Raw genomic sequence first — 15,979 nt, 5'->3', positions numbered from 1 at the left:
CAGCAGGAAGTCCCAGTTAAAAAATGGTGGTTTCTGTCAAACCTGAGCTTTTGTTAAATGTAATAAAACATTTATTTAAAAATCTCCACTAAGTCAGAGACGACACCGCTGAACGACAGACTGAGCGCTAACGCTAATGGCTCAGAGTGGAGGTGCCTTAATTGCAGACTTATATTTAGAGGATTTTCAGGGAGATGACAGATGTCCTGGGTGGATTTGTATTTTTGTGTCTTTTTAATTATATTTTTAGACTGGGACAGTAAGCCTCCCCTGGCCTTTGTTTTAACGAGGACAAACAGTTGACTCTAGGTCAAAAAGTTCTCATGGTTATGTCAGTCTTTAGACCAGACAAAGAAGCAGGTTGTGACCTGGTGTCAAAGGTCATCCTCCAGAGTCTAAACACATCAGTTCTGAGCGTGACTAGGAACCAGGCTCTCACAAAAACAACAACAACAACAACAACAGCAGCAGCTCAGTGCATGAAATGTCAAAGTTTCCTGAGAGTTAATGACTGCTGCCTTTTAAGCCCAGGGAGAAGGACTGAGCCGTGACAGTGTGACAGCTTACCCAGCATCCTGTGCTTCATGCGCTCTGATGATTGACAGCAGGTTGTTGGTCTGTAGAAACTCACACACTGCTGGGTAACTGCAGACACAGACACAGTGAGAAGGAGTGAGAGGAAACAAAGGACACAGTAAGGACCACTTCACAAAGTGGATGAGCCAGCCTTTATTTTCTAATCTCACTTAGGACTGTAACCAGCAGGAGGCGTCATTGAGAGACAGCAGAGCCTCAGCACACACACTCGACTGATGCTGTCTTTAATCACAGTGTTCTCCTCAGACGACAGGTCAGAACCACAACTTGGACCCCGTCACCAGCTCCATCTGTGCTCCGAGCTCGGCTCCTCCTTTTCCACCTCCTTTCTCTTCATTCATCGCAGTCTAGCTCCTCTTCTTCACCCCGTCTTCGGCGCCACGCTCTAACTACATTGCTCTGCCTCTTCCTCTCACTGTGTCTTAATATCACTTCATATCTGGCAGGAGTAGCCAGTCGTCATAGCAACAGAACCTTGCAGTCTCCCTGGGGATTGTGGGATATCGTTTCATGCTGAAACGAAACGATGTGTATATGTATGCGCTGTGTTTATGTGCTGTGCCTGTGAACTCTGTGTGTGTGTGAACTTGTTCTTGGATGTGATGAAACCTGGCAGCACATACACACACACACATCTCACTTCTCATAACCAAAATCCCAGACCACCAAACACAACTTATTACATCTGTGATCACAAACACAAACACACACATAGTAGAGCTGTTTTTAGAGATTGTTGTTACTAATGTGTGTTTTTAATATTTTAACATTTCCCTGAGTCAGTCGACACCACGTCAGTTTAAAAACAGGACTAGATTTATGAGATTTAAATTTTTTTTTTTTTTTTACAAAACTTCTCAATTTCCGATGATAGCCAAACCTGTTAAAGGTAAAAAATTGTTCTAAAAAATTAATTTAACCATTTTGATAAAGAAAAAAGTTCATTTAATTGACGTGTATCGATAGCTTGAAGTTAGCCAAAAAGCTAACAGTTACTTTCATTAATCCTGTATGGAGTGTTTTCAGTGACATCATACGTATGTTCATGACCTGGATGGGCGGCCATCTTGGAGGCTAGTAAACAAAGCTAATGTTGTTAAAGTGGAAGTGAATGAAGGAGGTGTTGAAACAAGACCACAAAGACTGGACTAGCAGACTGAACTAGCAGACTGGACTAGCAGACTGGACTAGCAGACTGGACTAGCAGACTGAACTAGTAGACTGGACTAGCAGACTGGACTAGTAGACTGAACTAGTAGACTGAACTAGCAGACTGGACTAGCAGACTGGACTAGCAGACTGGACTAGCAGACTGGACTAGTAGACTGGACTAGTAGACTGGCCCACACCCAGTTGTCCCTGTAGAAATAGGAGCAGCCTCTGACTGTGTTGTGACCAAAGTACTCCTGGGTCTTCTCGTTGCCAAAGTCTTCCAGGGGGTCGGCCCATAACAGGTCACACATGGGCCCAAATGCTGGGGGCTCTTTGAACCGGTCCAACTAGGACACACACACAAACACAAACACACACACAGTTTAAACACAATTATTGCACAGAAAGATAAGCTACATTTGCTGCTTGAATTCCAAATATACAAAGTTCGGAGTGTAGTACGGGCCACATGAAGTGATGCCCACAAACTATCTACGTGGCCCACACTGATGATGCAGCTGTAGTGCAGGGTTGTGGGTTGGATTGAGGTAGAAGTCAAATGTGCACAATAGTGAACCAACAGTGAGTCAACAGCAGAATGCACCCTGTTGGGGGCGGTGTTGAGACCCTGCGCCTGCAATTAGTGACTGTGCTGGTACTGCAGCTGCACTGTTCTGCCAGCAGGGTTATGAGCAGAAGCTTAGCCATTTTTTTGGACTGTGTACCATCTACTGTCTCCTCTGTCCCACACAGGACTGTAGCTGCCCACTGAGTTTGGACTCAAAACCTCCACACTGACAGGTAAACCCTGAACCCACCTACTGTACATCCCTCCTTCTGAAAAAGTGTTTTTTTTATTTGTTTTTTTACTTTATACCACAGCAGTCTCTGCAGTGAAGCCAACACAGTCCACTTCACCGAGCAGCTTTCACCAAACCTTCTGGGGAGATCCCTCAGAGGTCCTGGGCCCGCCAAGAGACGTACGGTCCATGGTCTGCCTCGGGGTCTCCTCCCAGATCTACATTCCCACAACACCTCCCCAGAGAGGTCCAGAGGGCATCCTCACCAGATGTCTGTTTGACATCTACACTTTGAGCTGCTTCACAACGTCCAGGGTAAAGACTTGTTTTTTTTTTTTTTAATTCGGCAGAGGAAAAATGACTTTTTTTTTTTTGCAACCTTTTCTTGCCTTTATCTAAAGACAGAGGGGTTGTTGTTGAATACCAGTGTGTGACTTCATTAGTACATGGATTCCACTGTCTCTGTGGTAGCCTGAAGCTGCAGGACAAAGAAACGGTGAGAACCTGATGGTCGATCCATACATGAACAAACAAACAGCCTCTAACTGAGAGGGGAAAGAAAAGCAAACACATAAACACAAACACATACTGTCAGAGCAGAGCGTCTCCATGGCAACCCTCAGAACACAGGAGGGAGAAGATGTCACACCAGCAGATTCACCATGGAAACACTGCCATTAGACCAGGAAGTGTGTGTTCGCATGTCTCTCCGCTCGTATGTGTCTCTCTGTGTTGTGGATAAACTGAATACGTACGGTGAGTGTTTGTTTTTTGTTTTGTTTTGTTTGATAAAAATTCTCAGTTAAGAAAATAATTAGGCTTTTATTTATGTCCAAAAATATAAATGACAGTGTCGTCATCATAACATTTAACATTTATTTACTAGGAGGTTAGTGATGCTTCTGTTTCTCAGGGTACTGTATGTAAAAGACACACTTCCTACTACAGGGTACACCAATGTACTCATTTGTCCAGCTTTGATTCTGCTGTTAGGGACATGCAAGTTCTGGTTCCAAAGACTGGAATCAAACCGTAGAACATTCTACTTTCAAATCCGCCTTTTCAACCCCCCTTACTGCCAACCCTCTTATTTTCTGATCATCCATTACCGCATCAGCATTCGGAACATTTGGAAGTTTCTCTGTTAGCATCGACTGATCGTAGGCTTTTGAGTTTTGTTTTTTATTTGTTTTTTGTACCTTTTGAGAGAGATCCAATGTGTGGATTTCAGGAGAAAGACCCCCATGAACACAGAGGAACTGCTGGTTCATCAGGGCCGCCAGGGGCAGGCAATCAAACGCCTCCATGCAGGAATCGTACACCTGCTCCGAGTACTTAATCTTACCTGGAGGTGGATGGAGAGAGAGAGGGAGAGAGAGAGAGAGAGAGGGAGATTTTTAACAAGGTGGAGTTTGTTATGTAGAACTCCCACATCTGTTGTACTGCAGTCAGTTTCTGATTCATATGACACTCATTGATTGATCCATTAATGAATTCATTCATGTTCTTGTCCCCTCAGCTTGCAGGACCTCCACACTGCCTACTTTGCACACTCCTCGGTGTAAGGCAGAGCAGTAAAACACTGCTCCCTCCTGGAGCACAGAGCAGATTCTCACAGGCAGTAAACAGATACTGAGACGTTTTACTTTTTTTTTTTTTTTTCAGTAAGTTAAACTTGACCCAAATATGAGGCAGCGTCAGTGTAGAGTCGTCGCTGCCAGGCAGCATCTCTGCTTCAAGAAGAACTGCTTTCATTTTGGCAGCGCTGTCAACAGAGACATCCAAAGACGAGCAGCGTCTTTAAGACGATCTCACGCTGGCGTAACAATAAATTTGACACAAAACAATATCACAGGATTAAAATAACTGAAGGGAGAGAGCAGGAGGGGCAGACAGGCCAGGAGAGGACTGAGGAAGAAAGGTGGATATTGGATGACAGCAAGCACGCAGAGGAGAAAGATAATTTTATAGAGAGAGAAGGGAGATTGATGGGAGGATACAAGGGAAGTGTGTGTGTGTGTGGGAGAGGGCGGGGTAGAAGTAGGCAACAAAGAGGGAGGAGAAGAGAGGGTATCAGGACAACATGTACACATACAGTAAGTCAGCCAGTACTGCTGTTGACCGACGACGGTCTGTGAGAGGACAGTGTTTGTCTCCGTCTCCTTTGTGTAAAACAGGAGCTCGTTAATATTAACCAATTATCAACTTTTTACAACTACACACACACACACACTCATTGGTTATTGTGTTAAATACATACATAGACCTACAGTATATTCCCCGGCTCCTCACCCTAGTCAAACCAGTACAACAATAAACCAAACCCTAATCCTTACCCTAACACTAATCCAACCCAAAATCTTGTCAAACCAGTACAACTATAAACCAAACCCTAACACTAATCCAACCCAAAATCTAATCTTGAACTTCAAAATACCCCCTGACCCAGTGGGGACCAGCAAAACTGTCCTTAAAAGGACAAGGCGTCCTCACGACGTTAATTTCTATAAAGTGTCCCCACAAGTGTACATATACGTATATCAGGGACACACACAAACACACGTTCAAACATTTATGAGACACGCTTACACATGCATGCCCTCAAAGTACATGAACTCACACACACGTACACACTAACATGCACAGCAGATGGTAATTGAGGGCGACCACTATTCACCATGAGCACCAGGGGAAATTAGCCTCCTCGTCCCATGGCCAATCAGAAACAGAGGAGTAAGTCCCTGAGCCAATCATTACAGGCCAAATTAATTTGGTGCTAATCACCCACTCCCACTGTGAACGGCATAACTCACAGGCAGAGTGGAAACTCCGAGTGCACGCCGATGTGACTCTGAGAAAACAACTGTACTACTGGGTTCATATCATATATTATTATAGAATAATAATAATAATAATAAATGATGGCATTATTAATATTTATTTTTACTATTCGACAAATTATCCAGCAGGAAACAATCACAGCGTTTACTCACATTCTTGTTTGAAGGTGAAATATTCGGTCAGATGTCTACATTCATGGTTTCCCCGTAGAAGAAAGAGAGTCTTTGGGTAGAGGATTTTCAGTGACCACAGGTACAACACACACTGGAGGTTCAGACAGACACAGAGGAGAAAATAACATCAAATCAGGTCAGGCTGAATCATTCACGTCTTCATCGTTTTCAGGGTCGCGGTCCGAGCTGGAGACGATCACCAGGCGGGGGCAGCGTTACTCCTTGGACAGTTCTCCGGTTCCATCGCTCCAGGAACATTCACACTTGTAAGTGTCCAATTAATTTAATCCTCAATCTGTGTGTTTTTGGTGTGTGTACTAGAGTACCTTGAGAAAATACACACACACACAATAGGAGGAAGTACCAGGGGTGTCAAACACACGGCCCATGGGCCAAAACCGACCCGCTAGTTTGTTCAGTCCGGCCGGCTTAATGAATTTCAAAAATAAGATAGTTTGTTCAGTCCAGCCGGCTTAATGAATTTCAAAAATAAGAAAAATACACAAACACTGTTCTGGATATTTTTTGTAAAAATTATATTTCATAAAATAGGAATAAATAACAATAAATATCTAATATGTACTTGTACTCTTTTGCATGAAAACAAAGGGGGGGAAAACCTGGACTTATTGTTATTTATAGTTAATTATGTAATGATTGCTACACTTCACACTCCACTTCCACTGTGACCTGCAAGTAAACTCAACCTCTTCTTATTCAGCAGGGGGAGCATTGTGTTGGTCAAATACACATCAACATGACAACGTCACTGTAGTGATTAATGTGCGGCTGTAGGCTACAACCACAGCAATAAAACATTAGTCATTGGTTAACAGTAAAAGTACTGCATCCCGCTGAACTTCAAAGTTTTCATTCTTCACTAGTTTCCATTCAATCATGCCTGCATTGAGGAGACTTTGTGTTTACTCTTCAGCTGGTTTTTTATTGTGCTGACCATAATGGAAATGACAACACTGAAGGGTTTCATCTGTTTTGTTACATTAAACCCAGATTAGCTCTGTCTTAATGATTAATCTACGTAAACTAACTGCTGTGGCCATGTGTTTAGAATTCGTTTTGATGGAGTAGTAGTAGTAGTAGTAGTAGTTTTCTGATCGGTTAATGAGGACTTTTAAATCATTTCTAATGCTATTTTTAAATAATTGTTTATGGCAAACCTGTGGTTCATTTTCTTTTAATCCCACAGAGAACATTTAAGCTGCTGCTGAAGTGGTAACTGGTAATTCTTTCTGTGACTGAATCGTCCACTGCCCAAGTAAAACGAGTTAAAAGCGAAACTGTCCAGAGCTGCGGTCTAAAGATAGACACCATCAGCAATTTGAAGGGAAATGGCCTTGAATGTGCCAGAGCTGTTTGGGTCAAAGTGAAATTCATCAGTTTTTGTCATCCAACATAGTGAAGCCATTATGATCTTATCATTCCAAGTGTTCATTCACCTTTACACAGCATCAGTTCTGCATTCTATGTGTCCTTAAAGTATGTCAGGAAGGTGGCCTAAATACTGCTTCTCCGGGGCCGTTCTATTCCACTGATACATCCCTCAACTGATGATGAAATTCAACATACAAACTTTTAAAAAATATTTAAAAATTAACCTTTGAAACTGAACTTAAATTAGTGCGATGCTGGGTTTGTTATTAGAAGTGTACCTTCACAGAATAACAGAACACAGGACAGTGATGTACAATCATGAAGTCAGTCTCTAACAACGCCTACAGTCAATGTGTAGACGTGTTAGGTATGTGGTGCGATAGGGAAATTACCTCAATACTGAAGTAGCCCCTGTCCACATAGTCCCCCAGGAAGAGGTAGCGTGTGTTGGCAGGAGAACCTCCTACTTCAAACAACTTCATCAGGTCAAAGAACTGGCCGTGAATATCTCCACACACTGGAAACAGCACAACAACAACAACAACAGCAAAACACTGTGTTACATTGACAGACAACACCAAACTCCCGACGTCTGCTGAAGCTCTCACATGAACCAGAACACAAAAATAATTGGTGTAGGTATCAGGTACCGATATTAAATATAAATATATTTTATGCAAGTTTTCATTTTTAATCTGTCTCAGATAGCAGAAGAAAAATTCACACCAGCATTTGTAACTACTGCAAAGTTCCATTTTTCAGACTTTGGGAAGCATCACTGACTGATACCAGCAAATCATCAATATTGAACAGGAAATGAAAACCCCTCTGCACTGAGCTGTTTATGATCATCTCGCTGTCTGTCTTTCCCCGTCCTCAGGGATCTGTACCTGTGAAAGATGAGCGTTCTTCCCACACAGTGTGGGTCTGTACACCCACACCTCACTGTGGTACTGCTGCCACTTGCATAAATGCACACATACAGTACATGGTACATGCAGAGGTTCACACAGGTGCCTTCACAAGGCCATGTAAATAGGTTTGAATGGTCTGAGTCTATCTGCTGCTGCTGCTCACAGAAACTGTTTTTCCATTTTGTTTCTCAATCCTTTTCCTCCTCCTCTCCCTCCTCCTTCTATCCCTTCACACCACTGTTCCTACCATTTCGAGGGAGTACGTGCAGATAAAACCATGGCCGACAGTTGCTGTTGTGAGATTCACACCAGCCAAGTGCTTGTCATTGGAGTGTGACCAAATCACATTTTAAATGAATGTGGAGGATTACAACTAATGGAATCATAATAAAACGTAATTAGAAATATTTCTGCCGTTTACTCCAAAGCTTCATTGTGGAAGTGAGTGTAGTGTATGTTCAGTTACATACAAACACACACACGAGCTGCCACAAAGGTTTTTTTTTTCACCTTAAAAATAACAGTCATTACTTGTTTTTTGTTTTGTTTTTTCACCTTAAAAATAACAGTTATTACTTGTTTTTTGTTTTGTTTTTTGCGTTAATCACTGATTTTTTTTTAAATATGTATAATTCATATAATCCAATAAATCTAAAAGGGCTTGACAGCAGCCTATACTCGGTGCTACCTGAGCATTAGCTTGTTAGCGGCTAGCAGGCTACGTTAATATAATTTGACGTTGCCAATTTCTATCAAAATTAACAAATGAAATTACGAATACCTGGTTTTGAGAGATATTTTTCGATCGCCTGGTACTTGTGCTAAGCAGTGTCGTTCTTGTAGACATATAATTTTTAAACCGAAAGTTATGTGGAGCTAATTGACGACGATGATATTAATTGATGTACAAAACCGGCTAATAAAAATTAGACAAAAAATATCTGTCAGACCAATCGGCGCTAATTTTGTAACGTCACCTGGAGGGACGTTTAACGATGAAAGCCAATCAGAGCGATGTTTGTTAGCTGGAAGGCGGGACATTATACAGATCCAATCATAATGAATGTAAGACCGGAAGTAGAATCAAATCAAACTCAAATCAAATATCTTAGCACAGAACTTTTCTACTATTAACGGTAGTGTAAACAAAACCCAGTATAAACCGTGTGAAACGAAAAGCACACGACAAAAAGTGAAGAGTTATCTGCAGACGTCAATCTGGGAATTTAGGAAGACTAAGACTAGATAATAAATAACAATTGTCACGACTTCCTGTCAACATGTTAATGCTAGTATCCGATGTATGTATAATATAATTCGACAAAATCTTTATGTAATTCAAATATTTAGAAAAAAATTAACATGAACAACATTCTTTAACAAAGATAACAAGGCCGATTACAAGAGTAATATCGTAAAGATAATTACATCACTTTACAAATGTGATTATGTTTTCCAACTTTAGCACTTTTGCAAAGCTGGGCTTCACTAGCATTATAGCTAAGTTTGTATATGCACAAACAGACTCAGTGGCTGGACAATAATGACAACAGTGCTATTAACTGTTATAGCATTTGGCTTTGTTGTAATTTCCCATTTATAATTCCAGCTGTGTGGTCATCACCGTACCCGTGACTGGTGCCTCAATGTCCAACATTGTGCGCTCCTGGCGCAGGATGGCGGCACCCTCATCGATGATGCGTAACGCCACAGCCTCCTCCAGCCGGCCCTCCTTGGTGAGATGAGCTTTGAGAAGGTCTACCCTCGGCCGGCCCTCCGAATCAAACACCTCCTTCATGGTCAGCCGGTGGGCCAGGGGGAAGGGGACCGCTGGAGGGTGGGGGAGAGTAGATTAAGGTGAGTGAAGGAAATAAGAAGGCGACGGAGGTTTGAGGTAGAGGTGACTCAATGATAGTGCATAGAAAGACAAAAATGATCATTTTCCATTTGGTGTTTGAATGTGAGGATGTTTGTTTGGATGGAAATGCTTTCTAGGTTTAACAGCCATGACATTTCCTCCGCACGTAAATGAGCTTGCTTTCCCCCACAAACTTACGAAACTCTGCATCTTCACAATACTGATTACAGAATGCGTGTGTGTGCGCCTCTGTTCCAGAGAGGTGTATAATGTTGCACTGAAGCTGGGGCTGCCAGAGTTACGTAGCAGGGCTGCCTGCCTGTGTTCTGCAGTAATGCCTCTGCCTCTCTGCTCCTATTCCGCAGTAATGTCTTTCTTATATAATGTAGGCCCTGAGGGCGCTGCTGGAGCAGGGGGTGGACTGAAGACTCGGGTGATAGAGCAGGAGACCACAGCAGCACGTGAGGACTCACACACACACACACGTTTAGAAAAAAATGTAAACACACACACACAAACTCCGCGGCAGAAACAAGGAGCCGAAGCAGATGAGCACATGCTTAAATCATGAACGGGACAATTGCACCGACGTGCACGCTCACAGTGACACACCCACACATACAATCTGATAAAAGCTATTGTTATGAAGGATCCACAGAGTCTGTTGGAGCCCCACCAGTGCTAACACAGATAATGGCCTAGATCACACACTAAAAACTAGGCCTGACTCACTCACTCTCTCTCACTTGCTCTCTCTTGCTCTCTCTCTTTCTTTCTCTCTCGCTGTCTGAACACACACAGTCACTCTCTGTCACGTTGTTGTGCTCTCTCTCACTAATGCCTGTATTTCGTTATTTTCCTCTCACTCTCATATTTAAGAGTCTACGTTTTCCGACCGCATTGACACAGATGCCATGATTTGTAAAGAAAACACCACCAAACATGTGTATTTTACCAATCAGGATGGATGTCATGATGGAGAACGTGGAGACAGATGGTGTAACAGTAGAGGAGGAAACAGATGATTTACGCTGGAGGCAGATGATTTGCAGTGATACATTAGATCCAAACCAGAAATTCCAAACTCAATCGTTGTCAAACTTCCTCTGTCTTCATTCTGTGGTCAAATGTCCGTCCATTACTCTTCATGTAGTTCAGCTACTTTACAAGTTCTCCCACACTCTCTTCTCCCACTTTTTCTTTCTATATTTTGTGCATCTGCTCTGGCGCCCCCTTAGGGTAGACTCAACTCACGCTTCTCAAACCACTGGCCTAAATGATTAAATGATACCAACCACAGCCTCAGAAGCTTTGCCTGGACTGAGATTGAATCCAAGCCGCCAGAACAACCTGAGACGTCACAGGACAGCGTGAGCTGCCAAACTGCAGCCTCTGTTTTTCATCTATTAGGAACATTCGTAGATTGGTTACTACAACAAGCTGTGCCTCTTTGGTCGAGTTCAATTTAAATGGCTTTTACACCTCAGGGTCTGAGAGAGAGAGAGAAGGAAAAGCAGCACTCTGGTATTTTTACAATTTTACATAAAAAACAAACAGAAGGTCCTGACCAGCATGTCGAAACAAACAGAAGGACGGTGCAATGTGATTTGGGTGGCGTACTTTCCTCCTGTACTGTACTGTACTGTAGTGTTGTCTACTCCTCAACTGCACCGCACTGTTCTTGATGCTAGTAAATGTCATAAATCTGTATCATCATGGAAAAAAACCTGCAGTGTGCCTTTGGTGCTTGCACTCGTCTAAACATTAGTGTAGTGCATGTGTGTAGAGATGGGATGACAAACTTCTGGCTCGGGGGCCTCGTTTGGCCCACACACATGATTAGATGCCTTAATCATTCAAACTTTTTGGGGGGGTATTTGGTGAAGTATTTTATTTAAAGGGTTATTAGAATAACATGCTGTCCTGACTGTAATATTATACAGTATCTAATATATATATATATATTTTTTTATTTTTTTTTATTGACCATCGCACCCTATAACGGAGTGATGGGGGCAGCAGTGGTCTTCGGTTCATTTGAGTTCGAGTCCCCTGGCTCTGAGGTAAAAAACTCAGGTGGATGTAGACGAGTGTGAAAGTGTGTGTTAATGGTTGTAGCAGTGTGAAAGTAGGGCAGGTAAGAGCCAGGGAGAGCAGCAGAGACACTGAGCTCAGGGAGAAGGAACTATAGTTGGGAAAACTATACTTGGCAGTGAGAAGAAGACAGCTGAGCTTCTGCACCGAGGACGTTTGATGGACGGGGTGGATGAGTGACCCCGGGTGTAGCAAGCAGTGCAGAAGGAACAGTGCTCTGAGTTTAGAACAAACTGAGGGATTTTCATGCATTTTCATACATTCATGCATTTTAGTCGACGCTTTTATCCCAAGTGACTTACAAGAGGGGAATTAACAATCACGCACGCTGCTCAGAGGAACTCTTGAAAAGAGACTGCTGTTTAGTAAAGTGGGACTTGTGCAGAAGGAGAGGGGAAGTACAGGAGAGTGCTAGGGCAGGAGGTGCTCTCTGAAGACCTTGTTCTGGTGGTGCTCGGGAGCTCATTCCGCCAGCGTGGAACTATCCATGAGCAGAGCTTTTCTCCCAGGTGATGATTCCCAACGGCTCTCCAGACTAATTGTTGCTGTTGCTTGTTCCATAATCACCTAATACCTTGCAGCTTTTCTCCCGCTCCCTGGAGTACCACACATTTGCTCGCCTGATATTTGTCGGGGCACAGCTTTGCCCACATGGTGCCAACTGTGCTCCGATTGTGTGTGGGGTGAACCAAGGCAAACATTAATTGGTGGCACTGAATCCTGTGCTCTTTACCCGCTGTGCCCATGCCACGCTTATGTGTGGCAAACCCCATCATCCTCCCCATCTGAAATCTCCCATGACAGGGCCGGCAGCACAGGGCTCCTGCTCATCATTTATCATCCCAGCAGATTGGCTCGTGCAACACAAGGCAGTCTGATGGGTCATTTTCATGCTGGGGACCTGGCTGGAGTGGAAGCATTTCTGGGTAGTCTGCAGCGTAGCTCAGCTCCAGTCATTAAGGAGGGGGGTGTGACTCTTCTAATTCATCTCTCCATTCATCCCAGTGCAGTGTAAGTGTTTCAGACAGCTCTGATATCATATTAGCACACCTGCACAGGCCCCAAGAGAACATAACGGGACTTCATAGTGGTGTTCCTCACCAACTCCCTCAGAGATGTACACAGGAGATTACCCCATTAATACATCCCACTATTCACAGAAGGGGGCGGGGAAGCTCTCCTCCAATGCACATCTGTAGACTACCACAGGTGGGCTGCCCTCCTCACAGGGGGGTACACTGATGCTTTTTTTTTTGTTCATCACTGACGATCCGATTGTTTTACCTAAGAATTAACCACATTGCTGGAAGGACTTTTTTGGGATGTGGTTTGAAACAATACATTTCTTTTTGGCAGGACTGATCCTAAAGAGTCAGATTTATTATTATTAATGTAATCTATTCTGATCAGCCTTGTCATATGTTTGCCATATTATGCAAAACTCTATCAATATCTTTGAAAAAGACAAATTCAGATCTTTTTAGTATTTTGGTCAAACCATGCAATATTTTTTGTGAAATCCATCCTTTATACTTTTTTCATCAATCTATTAAATTTGTTTGTTCATATTTGTAGAACATTCACATTAAACTTGAGTAATATTCTTGGTAAAGTTTTCAAACTTGATTACACAGAGGGATTTATACAGTATAGTTATGACACATTTAGAAATCTGCTTTACTTTGCATTCACTCTTGGAGCTATTTACACTTGTACATACCATAACATCTTATTTTATCTAATTTTTGGTGATATATCTATATTTTACATATATTTCCTATATATTTTTACTCTTGGGCCTTTAGAAATAGTCCTTCAGGAGCAGATGCAACCAACAATTTCTTTGAGGATCCAGTATGTATATGTGACACCTATTCTGGAATAACCTTATCCTCCATCTTGTACTACTACAGCGCCTGGAGAGACCTCGCTCACAAACTCTACAAAGTCAGGCCAGTGATCGACCAGTAAACGCACGATCTTGCTGTGAAGCACTAACCACACTCCACACCGTGTGGCCAACCCAGTGGTATTGACTATTCCTTATTGAATGGGTCAAACCCATCACGCTAATCAATGATATCATGTGGAGACGTGGTGGTGCTTCAATCAGAAAATAACAGCAAGGACTCCTGGGTATTTTTTCTGTAACCACTACATGTTAATGAGCTTAATTTCCTAGCAAAGCTCAACCAGGGAATAATGTCTCCCCTGAACGTCACCATGGATACTCAGTCTTATTCAGTGTTAATGAGGCAGACATGGACAGTTTTGCTTTGATGTCAAACTGAAGTATTGGCCGGCTTTCATCTGATTTGGAAGAAATATGGTCTCGGACGCAACTCCAGATTCCGCTGTCCAACTTTATGATAAGAATATAAACTATATTTTAAAGTGTTTCTTTTTTTCTTTTTTTTACTTTAATGGAAATTACTTTTGCATCTCCCATTTTGGCAACCAGCAGCTGAGCTGTCTCTGTTACTCATCTCTTGGGATGGTTACACTCTGACAGGTCCCATTGCAAGGTAACTATGCTGTGCCAGATTTTATTACAGGTTTAATAAACTCAGCCTGTGCACAAAACTAATTTGAACAAGAAGGTGGGCTTGTAACAAAATGTAATTCACTTTTTTTTACTATGCACACAAGAGTTTCCATCCAATAATAAATCTTATTGTTTTGAATGACTAAATCGGTTTAAAGCTTCAATCACTCACTCCGTCACAGGATGCAAACAATGCAGGTGAAAGAAATTCAAAATTTCATTTGGTGGGATTTAAATGGACTGTTTGGCTGTGATGACAGAGCCACAGTTTACCATGACCATTCTGCTGCTGATATCTACTCTCTGGACAGATACAATCAGCGGAGGCAGTGTCTCCAAGCCGCCCAGATTGACAGACCAGGCCAGACTCATAAGATGATATCGCAAGAGACAGCTGAGCTGCAGGAAACCATCAGGGCAGGCAGTTTTCTGCCAGCATCGTTGCAGTGGACAGGTTCATCCAGGCAATTGGTCCTCAGACAAATTAACGTCCGGAGGATAGTTCTATTATGCCATTTCCAGTATATTCACACTTCTCAAAAAAGAAATAACAACAAAAATGATCATCTGTCTTTGGTTATTCAGTCCAAATGACAAAAGTAGCTTTTTAGTGAATGCTTAAATTGTGTGAAACACACTTGAAAAGATTAGGGCCGAGGTCAGGTGAGACTGAAAAGCTCAAATAAGTGACATTCTTGGAGGTTCTGCAGGTTAACTGGTAAAATCGGTCATCGGTGGCAGAAACAGCTGCTGAAAATATATACAGCCCTAAAGTATAAGGCAGACAGATGAATATTGTGGAGGACAAGAGCTTCATGCAGTTCTTGAAGTTGAACTCTACAAGCACTTGACAAGCCACTGTGAAAATGCACAGCAATGACTGAAAGAATCGTATGAATCTTCCTAATAAAATTGACACGAGATGCTTAAACAATCAATGTTTTATCTGATAAATAAAGATTCGAGCGTCTTAACAAATTTCTTTTGTTTTTATGATGCAAGCCATGTGTCATAAATGACTGAACACCTGAGCTAAATGTGGCACAGATTATGATTGGGAGAGACAATGTTTGAAGCAAATGCAAAATGCATGAGTATTATATCAGGCAGACTGTTAATCAGAAGTGGAACTGTGAAACACTTAGAGTGCAATTTATTTGAACTGTTTTTACACTAGCACTGCAATAACACTTAGTTTAATGGCATAACATTTTGTCTCTAAGTGTCTTCTTCCACTTTAAATGTCTTTCCCAGCACGACACAGGCAAACAGAAAGTTCACTGCAACCTTTGTGTCAAGTCTGATTACAATTTGATTCCCTCATCTGTCTAATTAGACTGGCAGGACAGTTGTCCTCGACATTGTCTCGTCTTATTAGTGGGAAACACAGGGTTTGAAGTCAGCAAACACGTCGATGGCTGCAATAAAAATATAAAGGAAATAAAAGCATTTACCCCATTATCAAAATCAAGGAGAAAGACCGTATCAATCATGGTGCCTTGGGACCGAACGTATATTTCGTGACACATAATTAAACACAACTGCGGGAAATCTCAATCAAGCGTAGCCGCTAATTTGGATGAATTGTGTTGAAGCCCTGGAGCAAGCAGAAC

General features: G+C 42.3%; 2 protein-coding genes and 1 long non-coding RNA gene across 3 annotated transcripts in view; 2 read left to right on the top strand and 1 right to left on the bottom strand.

Annotated features, from left to right (window-relative positions):
* Window positions 1–15,979, bottom strand: part of LOC103391288 (serine/threonine-protein phosphatase 2B catalytic subunit alpha isoform-like) — a 46,173-nt gene that overhangs the window by 7,336 nt on the left and 22,858 nt on the right. Inside the window, exons 2-7 of the mRNA XM_025063040.1 lie at window positions 9,499–9,699; window positions 7,348–7,472; window positions 5,543–5,654; window positions 3,749–3,894; window positions 1,945–2,096; window positions 568–645 (exon numbers count right to left, since the gene is read on the bottom strand). Of these exons, the coding sequence (XP_024918808.1) occupies window positions 568–645; window positions 1,945–2,096; window positions 3,749–3,894; window positions 5,543–5,654; window positions 7,348–7,472; window positions 9,499–9,699 (814 nt within the window). The remainder of the gene's footprint in view (window positions 1–567; window positions 646–1,944; window positions 2,097–3,748; window positions 3,895–5,542; window positions 5,655–7,347; window positions 7,473–9,498; window positions 9,700–15,979) is intronic.
* LOC112488148 (uncharacterized) lies at window positions 2,092–4,431 on the top strand. Its single transcript, XR_003051931.1, has 4 exons — window positions 2,092–2,550; window positions 2,632–3,305; window positions 3,781–3,968; window positions 4,069–4,431. It is a non-coding gene; the product is annotated as an uncharacterized LOC112488148 (long non-coding RNA).
* The window catches only part of ube2d2 (ubiquitin-conjugating enzyme E2D 2 (UBC4/5 homolog, yeast)), a 40,027-nt gene continuing 34,174 nt past the window's right edge, over window positions 10,127–15,979 (top strand). The window contains exon 1 of the mRNA XM_025063039.1: window positions 10,127–10,188. The gene's annotated coding sequence lies outside the window, so the exon portion shown is untranslated. The remainder of the gene's footprint in view (window positions 10,189–15,979) is intronic.

The sequence above is a fragment of the Cynoglossus semilaevis genome, chromosome 15, assembly GCF_000523025.1.
Source record: "Cynoglossus semilaevis isolate Cse_v1.0 chromosome 15, Cse_v1.0, whole genome shotgun sequence".
Classification (NCBI taxonomy): Eukaryota; Metazoa; Chordata; class Actinopteri; order Pleuronectiformes; family Cynoglossidae; genus Cynoglossus; species Cynoglossus semilaevis.
This window is presented reverse-complemented; position numbering and strand designations above follow the sequence as displayed.